Source organism: Sphaeramia orbicularis, chromosome 9 (assembly GCF_902148855.1).
Source record: "Sphaeramia orbicularis chromosome 9, fSphaOr1.1, whole genome shotgun sequence".
NCBI classification, from domain to species: domain Eukaryota; kingdom Metazoa; phylum Chordata; class Actinopteri; order Kurtiformes; family Apogonidae; genus Sphaeramia; species Sphaeramia orbicularis.
Genome location: NC_043965.1, coordinates 25286529 through 25305732, shown reverse-complemented (window position 1 = coordinate 25305732; position 19204 = coordinate 25286529). Strand labels below are relative to the sequence as shown.

At 36.5% G+C, this 19204-nt stretch overlaps 4 protein-coding genes across 5 annotated transcripts; 2 read left to right on the top strand and 2 right to left on the bottom strand.

The window, feature by feature from the left end:
• The first annotated feature begins 305 nt into the window (after positions 1 to 305).
• mtrfr (mitochondrial translation release factor in rescue) lies at positions 306 to 1403 on the top strand. Its single transcript, XM_030142517.1, has 2 exons — positions 306 to 883; positions 1015 to 1403. Exons 1-2 carry the CDS (start codon positions 608 to 610, stop codon positions 1243 to 1245), a joined length of 507 nt encoding a protein of 168 aa, XP_029998377.1. The 5' UTR covers positions 306 to 607; the 3' UTR covers positions 1246 to 1403.
• A 1088-nt stretch (positions 1404 to 2491) lies between these two features.
• On the top strand, positions 2492 to 7364 carry kmt5ab (lysine methyltransferase 5Ab). Its single transcript, XM_030142811.1, has 8 exons — positions 2492 to 2648; positions 2855 to 2958; positions 3513 to 3660; positions 3955 to 4147; positions 4230 to 4317; positions 4556 to 4615; positions 5172 to 5362; positions 6219 to 7364. The coding sequence occupies exons 1-8, from the start codon at positions 2639 to 2641 to the stop codon at positions 6427 to 6429; spliced, it is 1005 nt and encodes a 334-aa protein (XP_029998671.1). The 5' UTR covers positions 2492 to 2638; the 3' UTR covers positions 6430 to 7364.
• Positions 6041 to 10137, bottom strand: rilpl2 (Rab interacting lysosomal protein-like 2). Its single transcript, XM_030142812.1, has 4 exons — positions 9699 to 10137; positions 9463 to 9614; positions 7905 to 8024; positions 6041 to 7429 (listed from the first exon to the last, which is right to left on the bottom strand). Exons 1-4 carry the CDS (start codon positions 9990 to 9992, stop codon positions 7408 to 7410), a joined length of 588 nt encoding a protein of 195 aa, XP_029998672.1. The 5' UTR covers positions 9993 to 10137; the 3' UTR covers positions 6041 to 7407.
• A 1339-nt stretch (positions 10138 to 11476) lies between these two features.
• Positions 11477 to 19171, bottom strand: LOC115425343 (RILP-like protein 1). 2 transcript variants are annotated; one of them, XM_030142809.1, is made up of 8 exons: positions 18715 to 19171; positions 16236 to 16386; positions 14277 to 14395; positions 13888 to 14163; positions 13612 to 13800; positions 12748 to 12893; positions 12570 to 12668; positions 11477 to 12441 (listed from the first exon to the last, which is right to left on the bottom strand). In XM_030142809.1, exons 1-8 carry the CDS (start codon positions 19003 to 19005, stop codon positions 12348 to 12350), a joined length of 1365 nt encoding a protein of 454 aa, XP_029998669.1. In that variant the 5' UTR covers positions 19006 to 19171; the 3' UTR covers positions 11477 to 12347. The 2 variants fall into 2 exon arrangements, with proteins under 2 accessions (XP_029998669.1, XP_029998670.1); XM_030142810.1 differs by having other exon boundaries at positions 13894 to 14163.
• Between the last annotated feature and the right edge of the window lie 33 nt (positions 19172 to 19204).

Genomic DNA, 19204 nt, shown 5'->3' with positions numbered 1-19204 from the left:
CTTGTTTTTATTCTGGATATATATTTACATTTTTTTCTTTTAAACTGTTTTGCACTACACACCACAAGGGAGATGTCTGTTTTAAATTTGTTGTACATATGTATAATGACAAAGGCATTCTATTCTATAAATAGTGATTCATTCAAACTTGAAATGAAATATTATAATATTTAAGGGTATATTTGCTTCTTTTTTTTTAGCAAAATATTTTAATTATCACGGTTAAAATAAAAATGCTTGAGACTAAAATATACACAATTTCACTTTGTAAAATAACTGAACTTTTCCGCGATATTCAAGGTTTTTGAGAGGCTCCTGTATATAGTATTACAATACAGTAGGGGGCAGCAATACGCCCATATCTAATCTACCCAGCGGAGAAAAGCAAGAAGAAGAAAAGGAAGAAGGTGATTGGCTGACAGGACAGAAAGCGAAGAAGAAGAAGAAGAAGAAAGAAACGCTCGCATGAAAACGTTGTAAACAGACAACAGTAATTACCTTCATGTAAACCTTTATCTCTGTGTAGCCCAGTGTAATACTTTCAGATAGTTTGTATATTCACTGCATTACATGCCTGTTATGTATGTTTTAGGTTCCATTTGAGGAGATGTCAAGCCTTTTGTTGTCCTTGAGATGTTTGTACAGTTTGTCCAGTTATGTCCAATGCAGAGGTTCCCTCAGTATCTTCTCAATGCTGAGACCCCTCCCAGCTGGACTGGTGGTTTTAGCAGCCGGTAAAAAGGACCTGGTAGACCTCCCTGTCCTGAATGAGGACGAGCTGGAAGAGCAGTTTGTAAGAGGATCCGGACCTGGAGGACAGGCCACCAACAAAACCAGCAACTGTGTGGTTCTCAAACACATTCCCACGGGGATTGTAGTTAAGGTGAGTCTTCATAAATTAATGTTGCCACGTTTTATTGTTATATGTGTTACTGCTGTCATTCAGTAGACAAATCAATAATCATACAATCACCTAAATAAAACTATGTGTTCCTGTCCCTGGTTTCCCTACAGTGCCATCAGACCAGATCTGTGGATATAAACCGAAAGCGAGCTCGGGACATTATGAGAGAGAAGCTTGATGTTGCAAATAAAGGAGAACTCAGTGAAATATCTCTAAGGAAGAAAGAGTCTATCCTGAGGAAACAAGAGAAGAGAAAGAAAACAAATGAGAATCTGGAGAGAAAAAGACTGTTTAAAGAAGCACTGGCTGCAGACTTAAAACCTGGAAGTGATACTGTTTAAAAATGTCTTTATTTACTGAAGACTGAAAAACTGAAAATGTGACCTCTTTACTCTTGTGTCATCCTGTAATTTATGTCTGTATGGATTCAGTGACAAGAACATAAAAAATATTAAGAGTATGCAATAAAATAAAACTTAAGTGCAAATTATACAAGGGAGAGGAAGTTTAAGTGTCTAAATGTTTGGGGTTTTTTTTTTTGTTTTTTTTTGTTTTTGCTTGTTTATGAATTTTTGAGTTTGTTGAATATAATAGGGTAGTGTCCTGAACAAGATTTACAGAAGATTTGACAATAATGTGAAAGGTGTACTGACTTTACGTGCCCAATTTTTTTTTGTTTTTTGTTTTCTTTCCATTTAATTAAAAAAAATAAAAAATCATGTAAGACTTTACAGAATGTCCTGCTTGCTCATCTTGCTTATAGTACAAACACAAATGCATCAGTGATTATTTCTGCTGGACACGTTTTTGGTAAAGGCATTTTTACACCAGTTTGTCAGAAAATTATTCTACGTCCAACAAACCGCCAAAGGGACAAACAAAAACGATGCAGGGTTGAATCATGTTTGTAATGGTTGTATTATTCCTCGAGGAAGAGCTATGCAGAGTGAAATTATGAGTAAATGTACTAAATATTAAGTAAATATTTGTTGTAACAGTTATAACATAATGGGAAAGTCATATCTTTACAAAACTAACAGGAAACAGTTTGTTTGTTTTTTTAAGGATTTTTAAAGATGTGACTAGTTTAAGAATTCCCTGTAAAAAAAAAAAAAAAAAAAAAAAAGACTTGTTTTATTATAAAACATGATACTGATATAAAACACAGCTTGGGTCATATATGTAAATGGACTTAACTCCAAATATGCGACTGAAAAGAAAAAGAAAAGAATGGAAACAAAACAGTTTTTGTTCTATTTATACAGTTTTTATATTTTTTTGCACTCCATTGTTTTTGTTTGTTTGTTGTTGTAGCTAATGTGCTGATGAATATGCACAAATGCTTTATTTGTGATAAAGAAAACTATGTGTTAATCTTTTGACTAATACATAGGCGTTTTAACATGATAGGGATATCAATTAATCAATAGTTGTATTTGCGTATTTTCTACTGGTTGATGTTTTTTTAATACTCTAAACTATTGTGCACGTCCTTCAAGACAACCAGCCGATGATGTGCTTTATGTGTTCGTTGACGGACCAATGACAGAACTGCTTTCGCGCTCGTGTCGTCCCATGTGACTAAGGCAGCCAATCAGAGCTCTCGTGGGGTTTTTAAATCCTCCACGGTGTGTCCGTCCAACTCTGCGGTGCAGTACTATGATGTTTGTCGTTGGAGGAACATTGGACTAAATACACTTCTAGTCCTCTTTAGCGTGTTTCTGTGGACCTGACATGGCAAAAGGTACTCAAATTATACACTATTGTTTTAGTAAATGTAGTATTTAACACAAATTAATATGTAGCGACGAACAGTGAGACCAAGCTAATGAAGTGCAGCAGCTTTGTGTATATTAACGTGGTTAATGTTTATAAATAAAATACGCTCTTAATGTTTAGTTTTGTAAACTATTTAGTGGAATTGATAACGTTGCTACTGTTTTTTTAAAGGAAAGAAAAATTTGGTGAGAACTGACAAAAAGCCCGACGACGCTGTTGAACTTAAAATCAACTCACTGAAGGAGACAAAGGAAAACACGCCAGTAATTCACAAAGTATGCTTTATTTTCATATATGAAGTTTATGCGTCTTTTAATTCAAGCAACAGGCCCTTTTTGCATTCTGTTTTATCCAAATGAAAGACCACATTTAGTACAGAATTGGTTTCACATCAGTGGTTTACGGCATGGGGTATGAGGGCATGTTTACCCCGAGTACAACCTGGCAGGCAACAGAGACCCTCTGCATCGTATACTCCTATGTTTGTTTTGTCAAATTTAGGTGTAAAAATTAAACTCATCCATATACTGTGATGGAAATGTTTAACAATCTCGCATTTGTTTGCACAATCATTACTACTATATATTTTTTTTTTTGGGTCCCTTTTCTTTCATTTATATACACTGGAAATGGCTACACAGCTGTTGTTCAATATTACACACTCATTGGTTTTGTGCATACTTGTATAAATACATTTTGCTTACATTTAACAAGCCTAAACTCCCCCATCTATCTTCTCTGGCAGCAAGATGCTTCATTACATATGATATATGTCACTTATTATCTCTTGTTACATGTGCATTTAAAAGCTAAATGATTTGTCCTGCAGGATTGCATAAGCAAACCACAGGCAAATTTCCAGAGTCTACGGAGTCCTAGCAAACCTCGATCTCCTTTGAGTGAAAGTTCAAGCATGCTGATCCAGGAAGGAAATGAATCTGATACAACTATTCCTGACACGTTAACACTTAAAAAAGGCAAGTATCAACTTAACTTTAAAATTGCTTTAATTTAGTATGTGGAAATAGTTACTGTTAAATGTCTTGTTGCATGTAACCTGAATTTCTTTGCTTCTGAGTGCTGTTACTGTTGGGTCAGCAGATCCACAAGTGCCGCTCAAAAATTTCATCTGCATGTGAATGGCAGCAGTGTTCACTGACCTGCTATCTTATGACACAACTTAGCTGTTTTTCAGGAGCCTCACTCTCCTCATTAAAGGTTAGTGTTTAAGAATACTGTCTATTATATTGACTGTTTATTCCTCATTTTAGATGTGCCTTCTGAAATGAAACATGACAGTCAGGAGGCCAAAGAGCAGAAGACTGTGACTTCTCATGAAATTAGAGAGCAACCCACAGACCAATGTATGCAAAAGGAATCTCCCATAAACACAAATGCTGCCTCTGCAAAAGACAGCAAAGTTTCAGCATCCAAAAACCGCAGTCGCACTGGTCCAAAAAAGAAGTAAGTTTGAAAATATATCCATAATATTTATTCAAAGGAACAATCCTGATCTGTGATGACCTTTTTAAAATGTCTCTTTCAGAACAGAAAATAGAGCTCCCCAAAACAAAAAGGTCACAGACTATTATCCCATCAGAAGAAGTAACAGAAAAACTAAGGCAGAGTTAAAGGTTTGTTTATATTTAAAAAAAAAACAAAAAAAAAAACAAAACACTTCAGACTTATTGTTAATCATTTAATTCAGTTTTGCATGATTTTGAAAAGTTGTGCTTGTACATGAACATTAATCCCTGCAGACAGAGGTACATGATCAGAAGATCTGGCTTTATCTGCTGATTTGTGTGTGCAGAGATAAAATGACAATACCACAAAATAAACTTTTCAACTCACTCAATTCACTATCAACAGAGTGAAGAGCACAAACACATTGATGACCTAATAAAGAATGGCATCGAAGAAGGACTGCAGGTAATATTTACTGGCCTGAATGAACACTTCTGTATTTTATTTGCCCACATTACCAAACTGACAACTGTCTAAAGTTGATTCTCTCACAACATTTTTGTTGTTGATGGGTCAGTCAGTGTTTTGATCTCAGTTATTATTAGTGTCTACTAGAAGTGGGAAATATATTGAATTTGATATTGTTCTTTCTGAAAATGGTAAGAATAGCCTATATTGTGGAACTGGGATAAGTGCTGCTTCTGGAGACATTCAACTAAAAATAAAAACATGTATTTTGTAGTATTCTAATTTGTTCATTGCAAATATGTTTCCCCAGTCATTACTTAACAGTAGTGTTGTAACTGGAAAAATTTCAACAAATGATGCACATTGACACCCTCAAGTGTTGATTTTTTTTCCTGCCAAAAACTTTTTGATTCATGTTATTTAGAGTTAACACTGACAAACTGATCTTGAATTGCCCATAACCCCACAAAAGGCCATGATTTGTATTCTTTGATCATCCAGCTCCAATTTTAACCAAGACTTAAACTTACATTTTTGTTTTGGTTGGTTACAGATCAAACACATAGAGGGAAAAGGAAGAGGGGTTTTTGCTGTTAAGAGCTTCAAAAAAGGAGACTTTGTTGTGGAGTATCATGGAGACCTGCTGCATCTAGCTGAAGCTAAAATAAGAGAGGCCCAGTATGCCCAGGATCCAACAACAGGCTGTTACATGTATTACTTTCAATATCAATCTAAAACGTACTGGTAAGTCCAAAAGACTGCAATCTGAAGTAGTCTTTATGTCAATTCACTTTTTGGTAATTTGTTGTTGTGATCTGTAAAATTTTTAAGGTATAACTGATGATGAATATAGCTTCCTGTTCTCTAGAGCAGGTTCAATGTATTGTCTGTTGAATGTTTTTACGTGGCCTCCTGTTTGGCTTTTACTTGGCAGATAGCGGGCACAAAATCAGTGTAGAATGTATATAGGATAGTTTGACTTGCGAAGCACAGCTGAAAGTATATTGCTGCTACATATTGTAGTTTCCATAGTGTAATGTAGATTGATTGATATATTGACGTGTACATCAAAACCAATAGTAAACAAATAAATTCTGTTCAAAACTAGTTGTATTTTTTTTTGTGTCAGGTGCATAAATCTTGTGCTGGTTTATGATTTATTTGTCACATGACTTAATCAGCAATGGAATAAATCTATTTCCAGGTAATTACATTTGTAATTTGCCACTGATTTCAGACTGAAATAAACTTTAATAGCTATGGGACATTCATGTGTGTCAGATATTTTGACCTGTTAAACAGCTGAAATTATATTGCTGCATGTTACTGCAGTGGTAAAGTTGTCATTGTTTTCATCTGTGCCATTATATGGTTTCCATAGTAGATCTAACATATTTCATCAAAGACCGATTTGTAAAATTCTGGCAAAACAAGGTTTATTTAAAGCAAGTGAAAAGGTGTATAAAGTAGACATAGGTCATACGGAATGCATTTTCTAAAGAATGAACTCTTACATGAGCTCATATTAGAGTTGATAGTTTTCTTCAGACTGGACATATTTGGAATTATTGTGAATAACTTTTTGTTCTTAATTTATTAGTGTGGATGCTACAAAGGAAACAAACCGCCTTGGGAGACTGGTCAATCACAGTAAAAGTGGAAACTGCCAGACTAGGCTCCACCCCATCGATGGGACCCCTCATCTGATCTTGGTGGCTTCCAGAGACATCGATGCAGAGGAGGAGCTGCTTTATGACTACGGGGATCGCAGTAAAGCCTCCATCTTGGCTCATCCCTGGCTCAAATACTGAACCCTAATGACAAATATTTGCTTTTTGACATGAATTACATGAATTGGTCTCTGCTGTTCATCTTGTCAAAGACATATGAAAGATGATCAGTACCAAAATGCTTTTTATGATGAACAGAAAAGTTTTTCTTTTAAATAGAGGCTAAGGCTTCAACTCAAAGTGTATTTTTGCAACAGTTGTTTTATCAAGCTTTTATATTTTTCTTGTTTAATTGTAGCAGATTGATACTTCAGGACTATTTCTCCTGAGTGGTAGTGTGTGATATTGTCCCTGCATTTAAGAATGTTACTCTAACTATTCAATTCCACTAATGTAAATTATTACCTGTGTTGAAAATTAAGGAATAAAACAATTGCGTTTTCATTCCAGCTGTAGTCAGATAAATGTTGAAGATCTGAAAAATATAAAATGTCAAGTAGTGATGTGCAGATAATCTTTTTAACTTTTTTATTTACATCTACCTATCTGGTGAGTGTGCATCAGAAGCCATTTTGTGGCAAAGTGGTGCAATGCTATAAGACAGTCCTGATGTTTAACAAATGAATATCTGCTAAGTATTCCTATCATATGCCAGTGCTACAAAAATTGTACAGAATAACATTATTACATTGATAATATGCTCAGCACAAAGCAAATTTATTAAAATGCAGATGACAGCAGCAACAACTGTGAGTGGGGTAAATGTTTTTTGATTAATTGGTGAAAACAATGCTGCTTCATATGTTTACATTATTAAAAAAAAAAAAAAAAGGCCATAAATGTCATAACTGACTTCATAAACCTCTCCAATACTTGTTATATAATACTTTCCAGTTTAGTTAATTAGTTTGTTTTGTTTTTTTAAATCTAACTTCCCACAAAATATATACAACTCTGGTCCAAAGGACAATGCCTATAAGACAAATAGACCTTTACATAAAAAAGTGGTTGACTGATGAAAAAACTGGCATGTTTTCCACATGGACAATTCCCATGAGTTCATTTTCTTCTGAATGAAAACCTAAAAACAGAAAAAGGTCCAGAGTTAGTTTAAGGATTCTGGTCCCAGTGATGTGTAAAGTGCTGGGCTTAACATGGAACAGATGATTAAAACTACCTAGTGCAAAGAAAAAAATGGGTCATTAGTAATTACTGACAGTAGCAGTACTTTGGCAGATATCCTACCATTTTCCAAGTCTCTCCTTTTCAGATTTACCACTAACACAAACATTCTCAGCATCAGCATGAATTCATTTGGTCACAAGTATATCATTAGGAGACAGAGATGTGCTGTGAGAACCATCTGCCTTACTACAACGTCATGTGGTCGCTGCTGAAAATGTTATTTAACGCTGTTTGACATGCGCAGCTAAAAAAAAAGCTGGTTGAGGTGTAAAAGGTGTAGAGCTAAAATAAATCCTTCTACAAAACTTCCCTTCTAGCACCACTTCTCTGTATGTGCTAAACTGAGAAAAGGAAATGAGCCTTTTACGTACAGTTTGCCTATGGTTGTCTTTTCTTCTTTTGCATCATTTACTGTAGCAGGACTGTCTGTGGCAGCCGGTGAGTCCAGGTCCACTTCAACCATGGCTGGTTCAGCATGTGGCAGAATCCCACTGTACAGCACAAAAAAAAAACTTACTGTGACAGAGGATTTTATGTGAATATGTACATCAAAACCAACAGTAAAACAAATAAAATCTCTTCAAAACTACAGTTGGGTTATTTTGTGTCAGCTGCATGAATCCGGTGCTGGCTTGTATTTTATAAGATTATATATTACATATAACAAATCAGCAATGGAATATATCTATTTACAGGTAATTATCATTTGTCATCTTTAAAAGCATGTATTTTACTGAGTTTTCAGACTGAAACTTTATTGAAACTTTTCAGACTTAACTTTATCAATAGCAATATGAAATTCATGTGTCTTCTAACTTAAGAAAAGACAGAAAAAAGACATCAAATTATCAGTGATTTTTGTAACAAATAGTGTATCTTTAGTCTCTTAGTACTATTAATACTAATACTAATATTAAGTAATAATACTAATATTAATACTAATACTGACATATTCTATTATTAATATTATATATATTATTAATATTATATTAATATTATTAATATTGACATATTCTTATATCAGCAGACAGAGACTAAAGAACATTATTTTAGAATTTTTAATATGACTATAAATCCCTGGTACATCTCATACTGTATAAATTAATATTATGGTTTACAATAAGAAGAAGTAGAAGAAGTGTTTGATTTTTTTTGCAAAAATACTACAGTAAAAGAAATATTCATCTATTGTCAGCAAAGTATGGGAAATAAAAGTAGCCACTGTGTAGTGAAAGGTCCCTCTCAATGTTTTAATATTATACTATTTTTTTGTATTCACACTACTGCTGTATGTTGTATTTTACTGCTATGCTTGTATAAGATTTAATATACTGCTTATAACGCTGGCTTATAAATTAACTGTTTGCTACGTAACTGTCCTGCGAGAACCATGCATCTCTAAAAAGTCAAATTTTCACAAGCTCAGAATAACAGCTAACAGTTTTCAGCTTTATGATGAAGTAGTTTTTTAGCAGAATTTTTAAAGAGCTTATTTATTTCAACATTGAAATTTAGTACATTTGGAAAGATAGATTTTCACTGCAAAGAAAACGGATGAAAAAACTGTAAACTGAAAATAACTGAAGTAACTAGGCAAATGTGGAGCAAAAAGTACAATGTATGCCTCTGAGATGAGTAGAGGTATAAAGTAGCGGCCAATATGAATAGTTTAATATAAGTTTGGGGTATTCAAGTAAAAAGCACTTAGTTGGAGTCTTCTAATAATGACAGAGGGATGTAGATTTACATTTAAGTCATTGATACTGTGGGTAGTGGCACTGTTAAACAAAATTACATAATTTCTCATGTTTGTGGTTGATGACATACATGACACTTTTGCATGTTGAGTAAATGAGTAAATGAGTCAAATGATCAAAGAGGATGTTGGATCTATGTATATGGTTTTCTGGAGTGGATCCTAGACTTTACCTCTTGTAAAGCTGGAGCTCCTCCTGAGCCACCATGAGCTGAGCCTTCAGCTGGTTCCTCTCCTGCAGAACCTCCTTCAGCTCCTGCATGGTGAAGCGTGGTCTGTTGGGGTCTGTCAGGTCCACTACCAGCTGGTTTGGTCCTGCAGTTTGCTTTAACGGCAGAGTAGAGAAGCAGTTTTACAACATCCAGCTCAGTTTGACAGTCAGTTGATGTGACATGGCTGTGGAACTCACCGTGCCCTGTCTGGACGAGCTCTCTGTGATGATCCTGTCCAGTTCACTCTTCAAGTTGTCCCGCTCCATTTTCAGCTCCTCCAGCGACAAGTTGTACTTATTCACCAAAGTTTCGAACATTTCCAAAACGCGGACTATTCTGAACTGTAAATCCGACACTTCTTCTCCCGTACTGCTTATTTTCAGCAAATCACGCCCGATTACGTACGAAATGTCATACACATCTTCAACCGTCAGCTCAAACGCGTCTTTCTCAAAAGCCAAAGCGGGCGACGACTCTTCGCCAAACTCCATCACAAGGACATAAAACAACCCGTAAAATATACAGGTTTCTTCAAAAACAGCTGTTTTAACAATGTTCCCCCCAAAAAGTCTTTCCTCCTGGTAGGCAGATGGTCATAAACTTTCCGAAGAGCTGCACTTCCCCCATCACTCATCCACGTGACCTGTTCGACAACAGAGGAGGGCAAAGTATCCTAGCGACAGGTGAGTACAAAGAGCGTCTACGGCTCAGGATGATTCACTCCACACCAGCAACGTGTTCATTTTTACTGTACACAAAGCAAGAAGACAATAAAAGTGGGAGAGAGACATCTTAATCTTTTCACCTCTCGACGAGAAGGCACAAAATAATGACGATTTTAAAAAGGTGTGCTTCATTCTGTTGGAGAAATTACTAAAGGCCCATCTCCGCCTACACAGATGACTGGAAATGTACTAATAGTTGATTTCCACAATAGTTGATGCCTCCACAATAAAAGCAGTGACATTTCGTCACTGAAGTTTGAGTTACTAATAAAAAAATTAAGTTAAAAAAAAAAAAAAAAAAAAAAAAAGTTGACTGGCTCAAATTTCGAAGATACAGCAAAAATGCAAAATTCCAAGAATTAATGAGAGAATGGATATTATTCAAAATAAATGTTTGTCTCAGAGGTACCACTTCAAATCTACTTCAGTATACAATACTTCATTGCACATTACATTATACTCACTTTTCAGGTTATTTCCAGTGGAAGATTTATAAATCTATTGTATAAATGTAGCCTACGTAAACCAATATATATATTGAACAACAGCACTTTATCATATTAATTTAAAACATCAACTAACCAGCACATTTATAATTTGTTCTCCAGTTCATCGTATTGAAGTATGTAAGATTAACACATTTGACCTCTGATGCAGCTCTTTTCTGCAAGAAAATGTAGACTAATGAAGGCCCATGTAAAAGTGATACACCCTACCCCAAAAAATTCTGACACTGAAAGCCTATCATGCATATCTGAAATTGGCCTTTTGAACTGACATCAGAAAAATAAATACATCTGAAATACCTACCATCAAACAATAATTGTTCAGCCATTGTGGAAAATAACACTAATCTATCTCTTTTTATCAGTTTTTATTATGGGGCAGCTGTGGCTTAGAGGGTTGAATAGTTTTGACCGAAGGAGTTTTGCCTATTTGTTTTTCTGGACTGGCAGAGAAATTGTTGGCCGACGTGCCTTTGAGTAAGGCACTTAAACTTCCCATTTGCTCCACAGACATCTGGCATGGCAGCCCGCTGTAGTGTGTGGTGTGTTCTTACATGTTCAGCTAGCGATGGGTTAAATGCAGAGGGCTAATTTCAGTGTGTTATGCTAACAAATAAAGAGTCTTAATTGTTTTTCTGAAATACATTTTCCATCTAAGTCACAATTTTCTGTTGAAAAGCCTAATATTAGATTTATTGCCCAAATAATTATTTCTGATAAGACACAAAATCAACAGGCAGAATATTACTTTTAAAACTGGTAATTTATTGTTAGTGAACAATATTTTACAAATATAATCCAGTTAAGACATGTCTTAAATACATGCAAAAGGAATGCCCCTCTTATCAAATCAGGGGCAATGAAGTGCTTACCAAGCAAATTATCTCATACAGACTTTAAGAGGAATACAGAGGCACCTAACTCACCTGCAGCATCTTAAAACACGACTTAAAAACTTTAACATCCTCACACAATCAAATGCATTTCAACATCACCTCCAGGCAAAATACCCAGGATGTCCCATTACTCTTCACAGGTCTGGACCCACCTCTAAAAACACAACACTGTTACTTAGAAAAATTCATAGATATGTCAAAATTCATAGATATGTCAAAGTGTTTAAGATATTCTCCTGAACTCCTGAGCTGTTCATGGTTCACCATCCTGGTACGCAAAGGCAATGCCCTCTACAGTAACAGTGGGACCTTTTCTTATGAAGCATCAAGCTTTGTAATAAAGCAACAGAGCAAAACCTTTTCATTGTATAATATAAAATGATGTACTGACTGACAGGTGGTGACTTTTCATAAAGCCACAAAAACCTGAGTATTAACATAAATACACACAGTCCATAAAAACTAGATGCTATACAATACGTTCACTTACATTCTTTTAAAGATCTTATAAAATTTGATAAATGTACCATAAAGTCTGAGTAAAAACCCAAAGGTCCACATTTGTCATATTTCTAAAATTTGCATAGATCATATATATTTACTGTAAAATATCAAAGTTATTTGATCATTAAAACAATTCATACTGTTCTGTACACTTTGGTTTGACAGTGTGGTAAAATAAGAACAATAACCAGTAAGAATCAAATACATTTCAGAGATCATACAAAGGAAACAAGTCTTCGGATTGGCAACAACGTAGGATCATCTGCAATCAAACCGGCTGCTACCATTGGCATTATGGCAGTGAAGATCCTTTCCAGCGGAAAAAAAACACAGTGGCATGAGATGGAGACAAAAATGAAACTCAGAGTTAGAACAAAGCACCAGAACCAGCATTCTTTGTGTTACTCCTTACTGTAAAATCAGAATAAACTACTCACAGGCGGCGAATGCCTGATTCAGGCTGATCATTAGAGGCAGTGCATGGTTCAGGAGATGAAGTACAGACAAAGGAACTGCTGTCATCCTCAAATTCTTCACTGTAGGATATGACAAGTAATCATTAGCATTATATTAGTAAGAGGTTAAAATTAGTCAGATTTAATATTTGTCACATACGTTTTATAATATGCCAGCTCTTCCTGTAGCATGAATACTTGGGCTTTGAGTTCGTTTCTCTCCTGCAGGACGTCCCGCAGCTCCTGCAGAGTAAAGCGAGGTTTGTCCGTTTCCTCCTCCTCCGACTCTGTATCGGCTGATACATCCTGCAACCAACACACACATTCAGCATTTCTCCTCACACTGAATGGACACACTGACACCAACAGTGAAACAAATTGAATCAGTTAGAGGAAGCATATCAGACTTTCAGAGACCTGCATTTCTGTGGGCAAAGTTAACACAGTTTGAGAATAACGGTAACATGCAATATTTTGCACTAAGCCTCATGTTTGTGAGGCCATAAAGCAGCCTTTTGGTGCCAGAGGCTTAATGTAAAAAAGAACCATGCCTACAATACAAACAGTGTGCCAATAACTGAACCTAAATCTGTCAGTAAACATGTCATCTATTAGTCATGACATATATTTTTGCTGATACTACAATTGTAATAAGAATTTTAGTGGGAAAGGTAATTATTGTTTTTCATTTTCACTAAAAAGCAAAACATTGCAATTTTTTGCATGGGTCTGTACCAAGTAATCCTGCTTTATTATATTATTGTAAGGCACTTTACCTTTATCAAAATAAATTGTAGCTCCTACAAATTGAATATTGCATTTGACTATTGTAGTGTTTAGTATTTTGATAAACTGTCCAGCTCTGTCATATAGAAGAGACCTGCAAAGTGTTATCACCAACCCCTGACTAAAACTCACACCAGCAGGACAAAGCAATATTTCTGTTTAATATAAATAGTCTTATGCTGCATCTCCACAACAACTACTGTAATACTGTGTACAGGACAACTTAAGCAAGCTTTACCAGTAACAAAGCTGTCGTGTCCTCATCTTCAACAGAATCTATCTCAGGATCTTTTCTGGTCTTTGTCCTTGGAAGAGGCGATGGATTGTTATCATGCTCAAAGCAGCTCGCTAGGAAACCAGGGTCCCCTCCACACTCCACCCACACTGAATTTGGTTTGATGGCATTATCTGGTGCTGCTGCTGAAGACTAGATGTATGACATACACAACAGCCAGATTTAATGAACGTAGTTTTAAGGTTCAACAGTCTGTGTTGATAGTTGATGTTTTCTTACCATTACCTGCAGCGACGCAGGTGACGACATGTCAGATCTAGGGAGACAGGTCTCTTCTATATCTGCAACCTCCCTCTCCAGCTCCAACTCCCGGAGCTCCTTTTTAAGCCTGATCACCTCCAGCTGCACAGCTGACAGCTCCTGCTGCCGGGCCTGGGCCGCAGCCTCCAGCTCAGCCCTCTGCTGGATCAGTTTCTTTCCCTGGGCCTCCACCACTCCAGTTCTATGACGAAGATCCTGGTTGATTCTGATCAACCTCTGCTGCTGCATTTGGAGCTGATAAAGGAAACTGAAGGATTACTTCCACTAATTCTGTTAAGACTGTAATTTGTGAGGTAAATTGTTACTAAGGGGCTGGTATTTGAGTAACATGTGATATAAACTCTCACCGCTTCAACGTCTTCATTTCTGAGTGTCAGCTCATGATCTTTAGCTCGGATTTCATCCCTCTGCTTATCCACCAAGTCTTTGAGCTTCATTATCACCTGCCTCTCCTTCTCTGACATTCCTGTGGGGATCACAAAAAAAGAAAAAATCTGACACATGCAACATTAATGCATTCTAAGAGGTAGCTTAGAGAATTCAACACACCTACAACACATATACATATACATACATGCACGCGCGCGCACACACGCACACACACCAATCTTAAACCTTAAGCCTTTTTCCACTGAACCATCACTTTCTAATCAGAAGGTAGGAAATGAGTCTACAAGTTAACCACTGGTATGGATCTTGAATTAACCAGGGCTCCTACCAAGTATCAAAACCTCTGTTAAATGATTAATATAATGAACTAAACAAACATTGCATCAGTACCATAATAATCATATGCAACCTTCTATTCATTTAGAAGCCTAGGTGCATAAGCTCTGTGTAAATATATATGTAAGTGTGTGTATGTTTGTGTTTGTGAACTTTGTCCTGGACAGTAAATATAGCTACAGTCACCATGAAAGTCTCACACAAGGGCTATATTTTTGCCTGCTTCAAAAATAGTCTCCTTTACCAGCTCCTCGCTGCCTCTGTTCATGGCCTCCTTTTTCATGTCAGCAAGCATACAGCAGACTGTATACTGCACACTTTCATGTGACTATGCAGGGAAAATACGTGGAACAAACTTCAGATCAGTGAAACATACATCTGTAGTAGGCCTGAATGTGGAACACAGATCCAATATCTTTTGAAACTCTGCCAGGGCAAGACTAATTTTGTATCTACAGTCAGCTTTTTACTGAAATGGTTCACACTGCATTTAGCATCAAGTGTGGAGGATTGAGATTAGACCTACAATGATTATTTGACACATTGATTATTACTAAGTTAATGCCCTAATATTTCTGACAATTAATCAGGTTGAGTTTTTTTGCCCCCCCCATAATTACCTCTCAACACGTCAAGATTTTTAAGAGGAAGTAGAGAGACTAAATCTACAGATACAGATTCACTTTTTTAATCCACAGGGGTGATTTAATGTCCATCAGCTCAAGAAAAGAAATAAAAATTAAAAAAAATAAAATAAAACAAGTAATCAGTGAATTATTTACAGTATATTCAGTTTGCCCTGATATCATCTAGGATGACACAGTGGTGCAGTGGTTAGCACTGTTGCCGCACAGCAAGGAGGTTCTGGGTTCAATTCCAAAAACAGGGGTGGACCTTTCTGTGTGGAGTTTACACTTTCTCCCCATGTTTGTGTGGGTTCTCTCCGAGCACTCCAGCTTCCTCCCACCATCCAAAGACCTGCACGTAAGAGGCTAACTGGTTACTGCTCATAGGTGTGAATGTGACAGTGAGTGGTTATTTGTATCTATATGTCAACCCCTCTTGTGGACAAAGTAGATCAGATTTCCTTAGATGTGATTATACTGTTCAACATGGAAGCTCAGAAACTGGTCTTTAATTTTCCACAGCGGCAGGTCATCTATATTCATATTTATTCTGGTGATTCTAATTTAAAGGACAGAGCTACAGTAAGAAGGGTTGCGATTTTTCTTCTGATTTAAGCTCCTGTAGCTCTTTCACGCCTCTATGATGGTAAATGAGTATCTTTGGTTTTTGGACCAAACATCATCTTGGCCAACTGAATAATTGGCAGATTAGTCGACAGTGAAATTACTTGTTAGCTACGGCTCTAATTGAGTTTTTGTTCTTTTTTTGTACACACAATGTACACTTCAGAGATTAATATTTCTTTTGAAATCCACACCTCACTTTGGCAAACAATAAATGTCTTTTTTAAAGACTGAAATACCCACTGAACTATTCCACAATAAAAAAGTTCAAATTTACATCTACCCATGTGTTGACCTCCAGGTTCAAGGTGGACAGATATGAAGACCTACCCTCCTGTTTCTGCAGGTCTTCCTCTGTGACAGGTGACTCTTTGAGTGACAGACTCACGAGCAGCTTCTTGTTTTCTGCCTGAAGTTGAGTGATTTGAGAAAGCAGGTCCTGTACTTCCCCTCTCCACACATCTTCCACGAGCTCCAACTCCTGAAAAAGAGTCACAGAGATAAAGCATGAGCACAGCGACACAATGTCCACACACAGGTACTGATTTGGCACTGGAGGTAATAAGCTGCAGAAGCATGAGCGAATGCAAAACAGTAATGAGAATTCACATATCTCATATGTCTATAATATCTTACTAATGTTACGTGCAAACATTGCAAATTAATGTTAAAGGAATTTAAATATGTGAACATTATTATTTTTTAGGATATTTCCCACACTATTCTTTATTAGGCTGCCGTAACCTTACTGTATGTTAAAAGAAACATGTGCTATATAAGTCTGTGGCTGCTCTTGTATATATACACATATATTATTTTATTTACAGCAAATTGAGGCAGATCATCTTAAAATGTAAACGTATAACATTTTTGAAACTCAATCTCATACTTGATATTAAATAAACACTGTATTTTGTCATTCTTGTACAAACACTCCTTTACTCTTGTAAACACACTCTAGATTTTGCTAATGTGTTCACATTCTTGTTTTTATCTCCAGACCCTGCACATGTATATAGTAACATTTCTCTAACCTTTATATTTTTCCTCTATTGTTATACCTTTTATTTTGTATTAACTGTTTTTCTAGCATTGTGAATAGTGAGTTGATTGGTTCTTCTGACCATAACATTGCTGTTTGAGAGTTGGTCAACTCTCCAGCCACCTAGGCCACAGCTGCCGTGGTTACGATCCTTATTATTAATTATTGGAATTCTGATCATCATCATCATCATGTTGTTGTTGGTGTGACAAATATTGCTGAACTGTCTGATCATCATCATCATCATCAACTTATTTGTCAAAGAGGAACAAATCTTTCAATTAAATCTGCTAAACATCATATCACTATCAATATAATCCAACTAAACTGAAGGTCACTTGTTGATTTCTGTTGGTTTTTTTTTATTAAGTGAATAATTAGTTTCCTCTGTGGCTATTATTGACTATACCAAACTGAATTTAGGGCTTTGGTCAGTATAAGCAATGATAATGTATTTAAAAAAACATCCCCTCACAGCTGTCATTATTAATAGGAAAAGGTTAGATAATATGATGGATGGATGGATGGATGGATGGATGGATGGATAAGAACTTTAGCTAAACTATCTTGCAAAGCACTTCTCATCTCTCCATACAATTAATTGTTCATTCCTTCATGTCTGTAACTGCTGATTAATTGTGTATAACTCCTTGGATTTCACACCCCAATGTCTGAGGAAGGGGACTGATGCTGTACTAACCACATCAGCCACACTCCATTAAGCCATAAACTGCATGTCCACCCACTGTCCCACATGTCAAGATTAATGTGTTAATGAACGGACCTTTGTGACACCTTAAAGAACAAACTCACTGTATGGAGAAAGAGGGGTGGGTGACTTTTTGAGGCTTTGAAGTATGATATAGGCCTAAATTATTTAGAAGAATAACCAACTCATTATCTCCTAGAATGATCATTATTATGAATTATGAAAAATTAAATATAACAAAAGAAAAAACCTCTTCTCCCAGCGTGAAAAGTTATCTAACTCTTTCATACTATTACAAATTGATTTCTTTTATTATTTTCACTCAAACAATTAAACATATTAGGGATGCTACTGTCACATATCAGTAATTTACAATAAACACTGATGTAAGGGAGGGATGCCATGACTAAGGAACTAATACATAGATGTTCTTTGTCCTACTTGGGTTTTTGCCTCAGGAGAACATAATGCACAGTAGAGCCAAGGTGTATATTTTTTTTAGTGAAGAAAACAATATGAACAATGTTTTTTTATTCAGTTGTATATACAGCTACCCCTTTTAAGTCTACATTCACTTTAAATATGCGTTTATATTTATATTTTTGTCCTGTATGTGAACTTACTATTTTATTATTGCCTACTGGTACAAAAATACACTTTTACTGTGAATTGAATACGTACAACTGTGCTTATTTTATCTTCATACAGGAAAAAAAAAAAAAGTTTTTGGCCCAGAATTACTCTCAGGACACTTCACAACCAGAGAAATTAGAGGTGTCTGCAAACAAACTGAGACAGACAGACAGACAAACAAATAAACAGACAGACAGACAGACTAACAAACAAATAGATAAACAAACAAACAGACAGACAGACAGACAAACAAACAAACAAATAGACAAACAAACAGACAGACAGACTAACAAACAAATAGACAAACAAACAGACAGACAGACTAACAAACAGATAAACAGACAGACAGACAGACAAGTAGACAGACAAACAAACAAATAGACAAACTAACAAACTACTAAACAGAGGTTCCTGGTGTCCCTGACCATCTGGTGCTTCCTCTCCTGTTCGTATCTGTCGCTCCTCTCCTGCCGCAGCCTGTCCAGCTCCCTCCTCAGCTCCTCGGCCTCCTGTCTTCCGGCTCCCCGGTTCACCAGCACCTCCAGCAGCTCCAGGACCCGCACCACCTTGGGCACCACTCCGACCAGAGACTCGCACCCGAAGCGGTCGATGATCCGTTCAAACTCCTGTCCGAGCACCGCGGCGATGTCGTACACATCCACGACGGTGAGCTCCGCCGCGGGTCTTTCCAGCACCGGCATGACCGTGGTTTCCATGTCTGACCTCTGCTTTATTTACACCTCCAACATTCAACATAGTCCCTGTGCTCTGACACGGAGCACACGCACATTACCCGCCGAAAAACAGGTTTAATGGAGGCGTGTGTGGACAGGAGTGTCCGTTTGTTGACAGTTTTATAAGTTCCGAGCTGCGTTTCTGATGTCCGGCCACTTCAGAACATGGGACTTTTCGCTA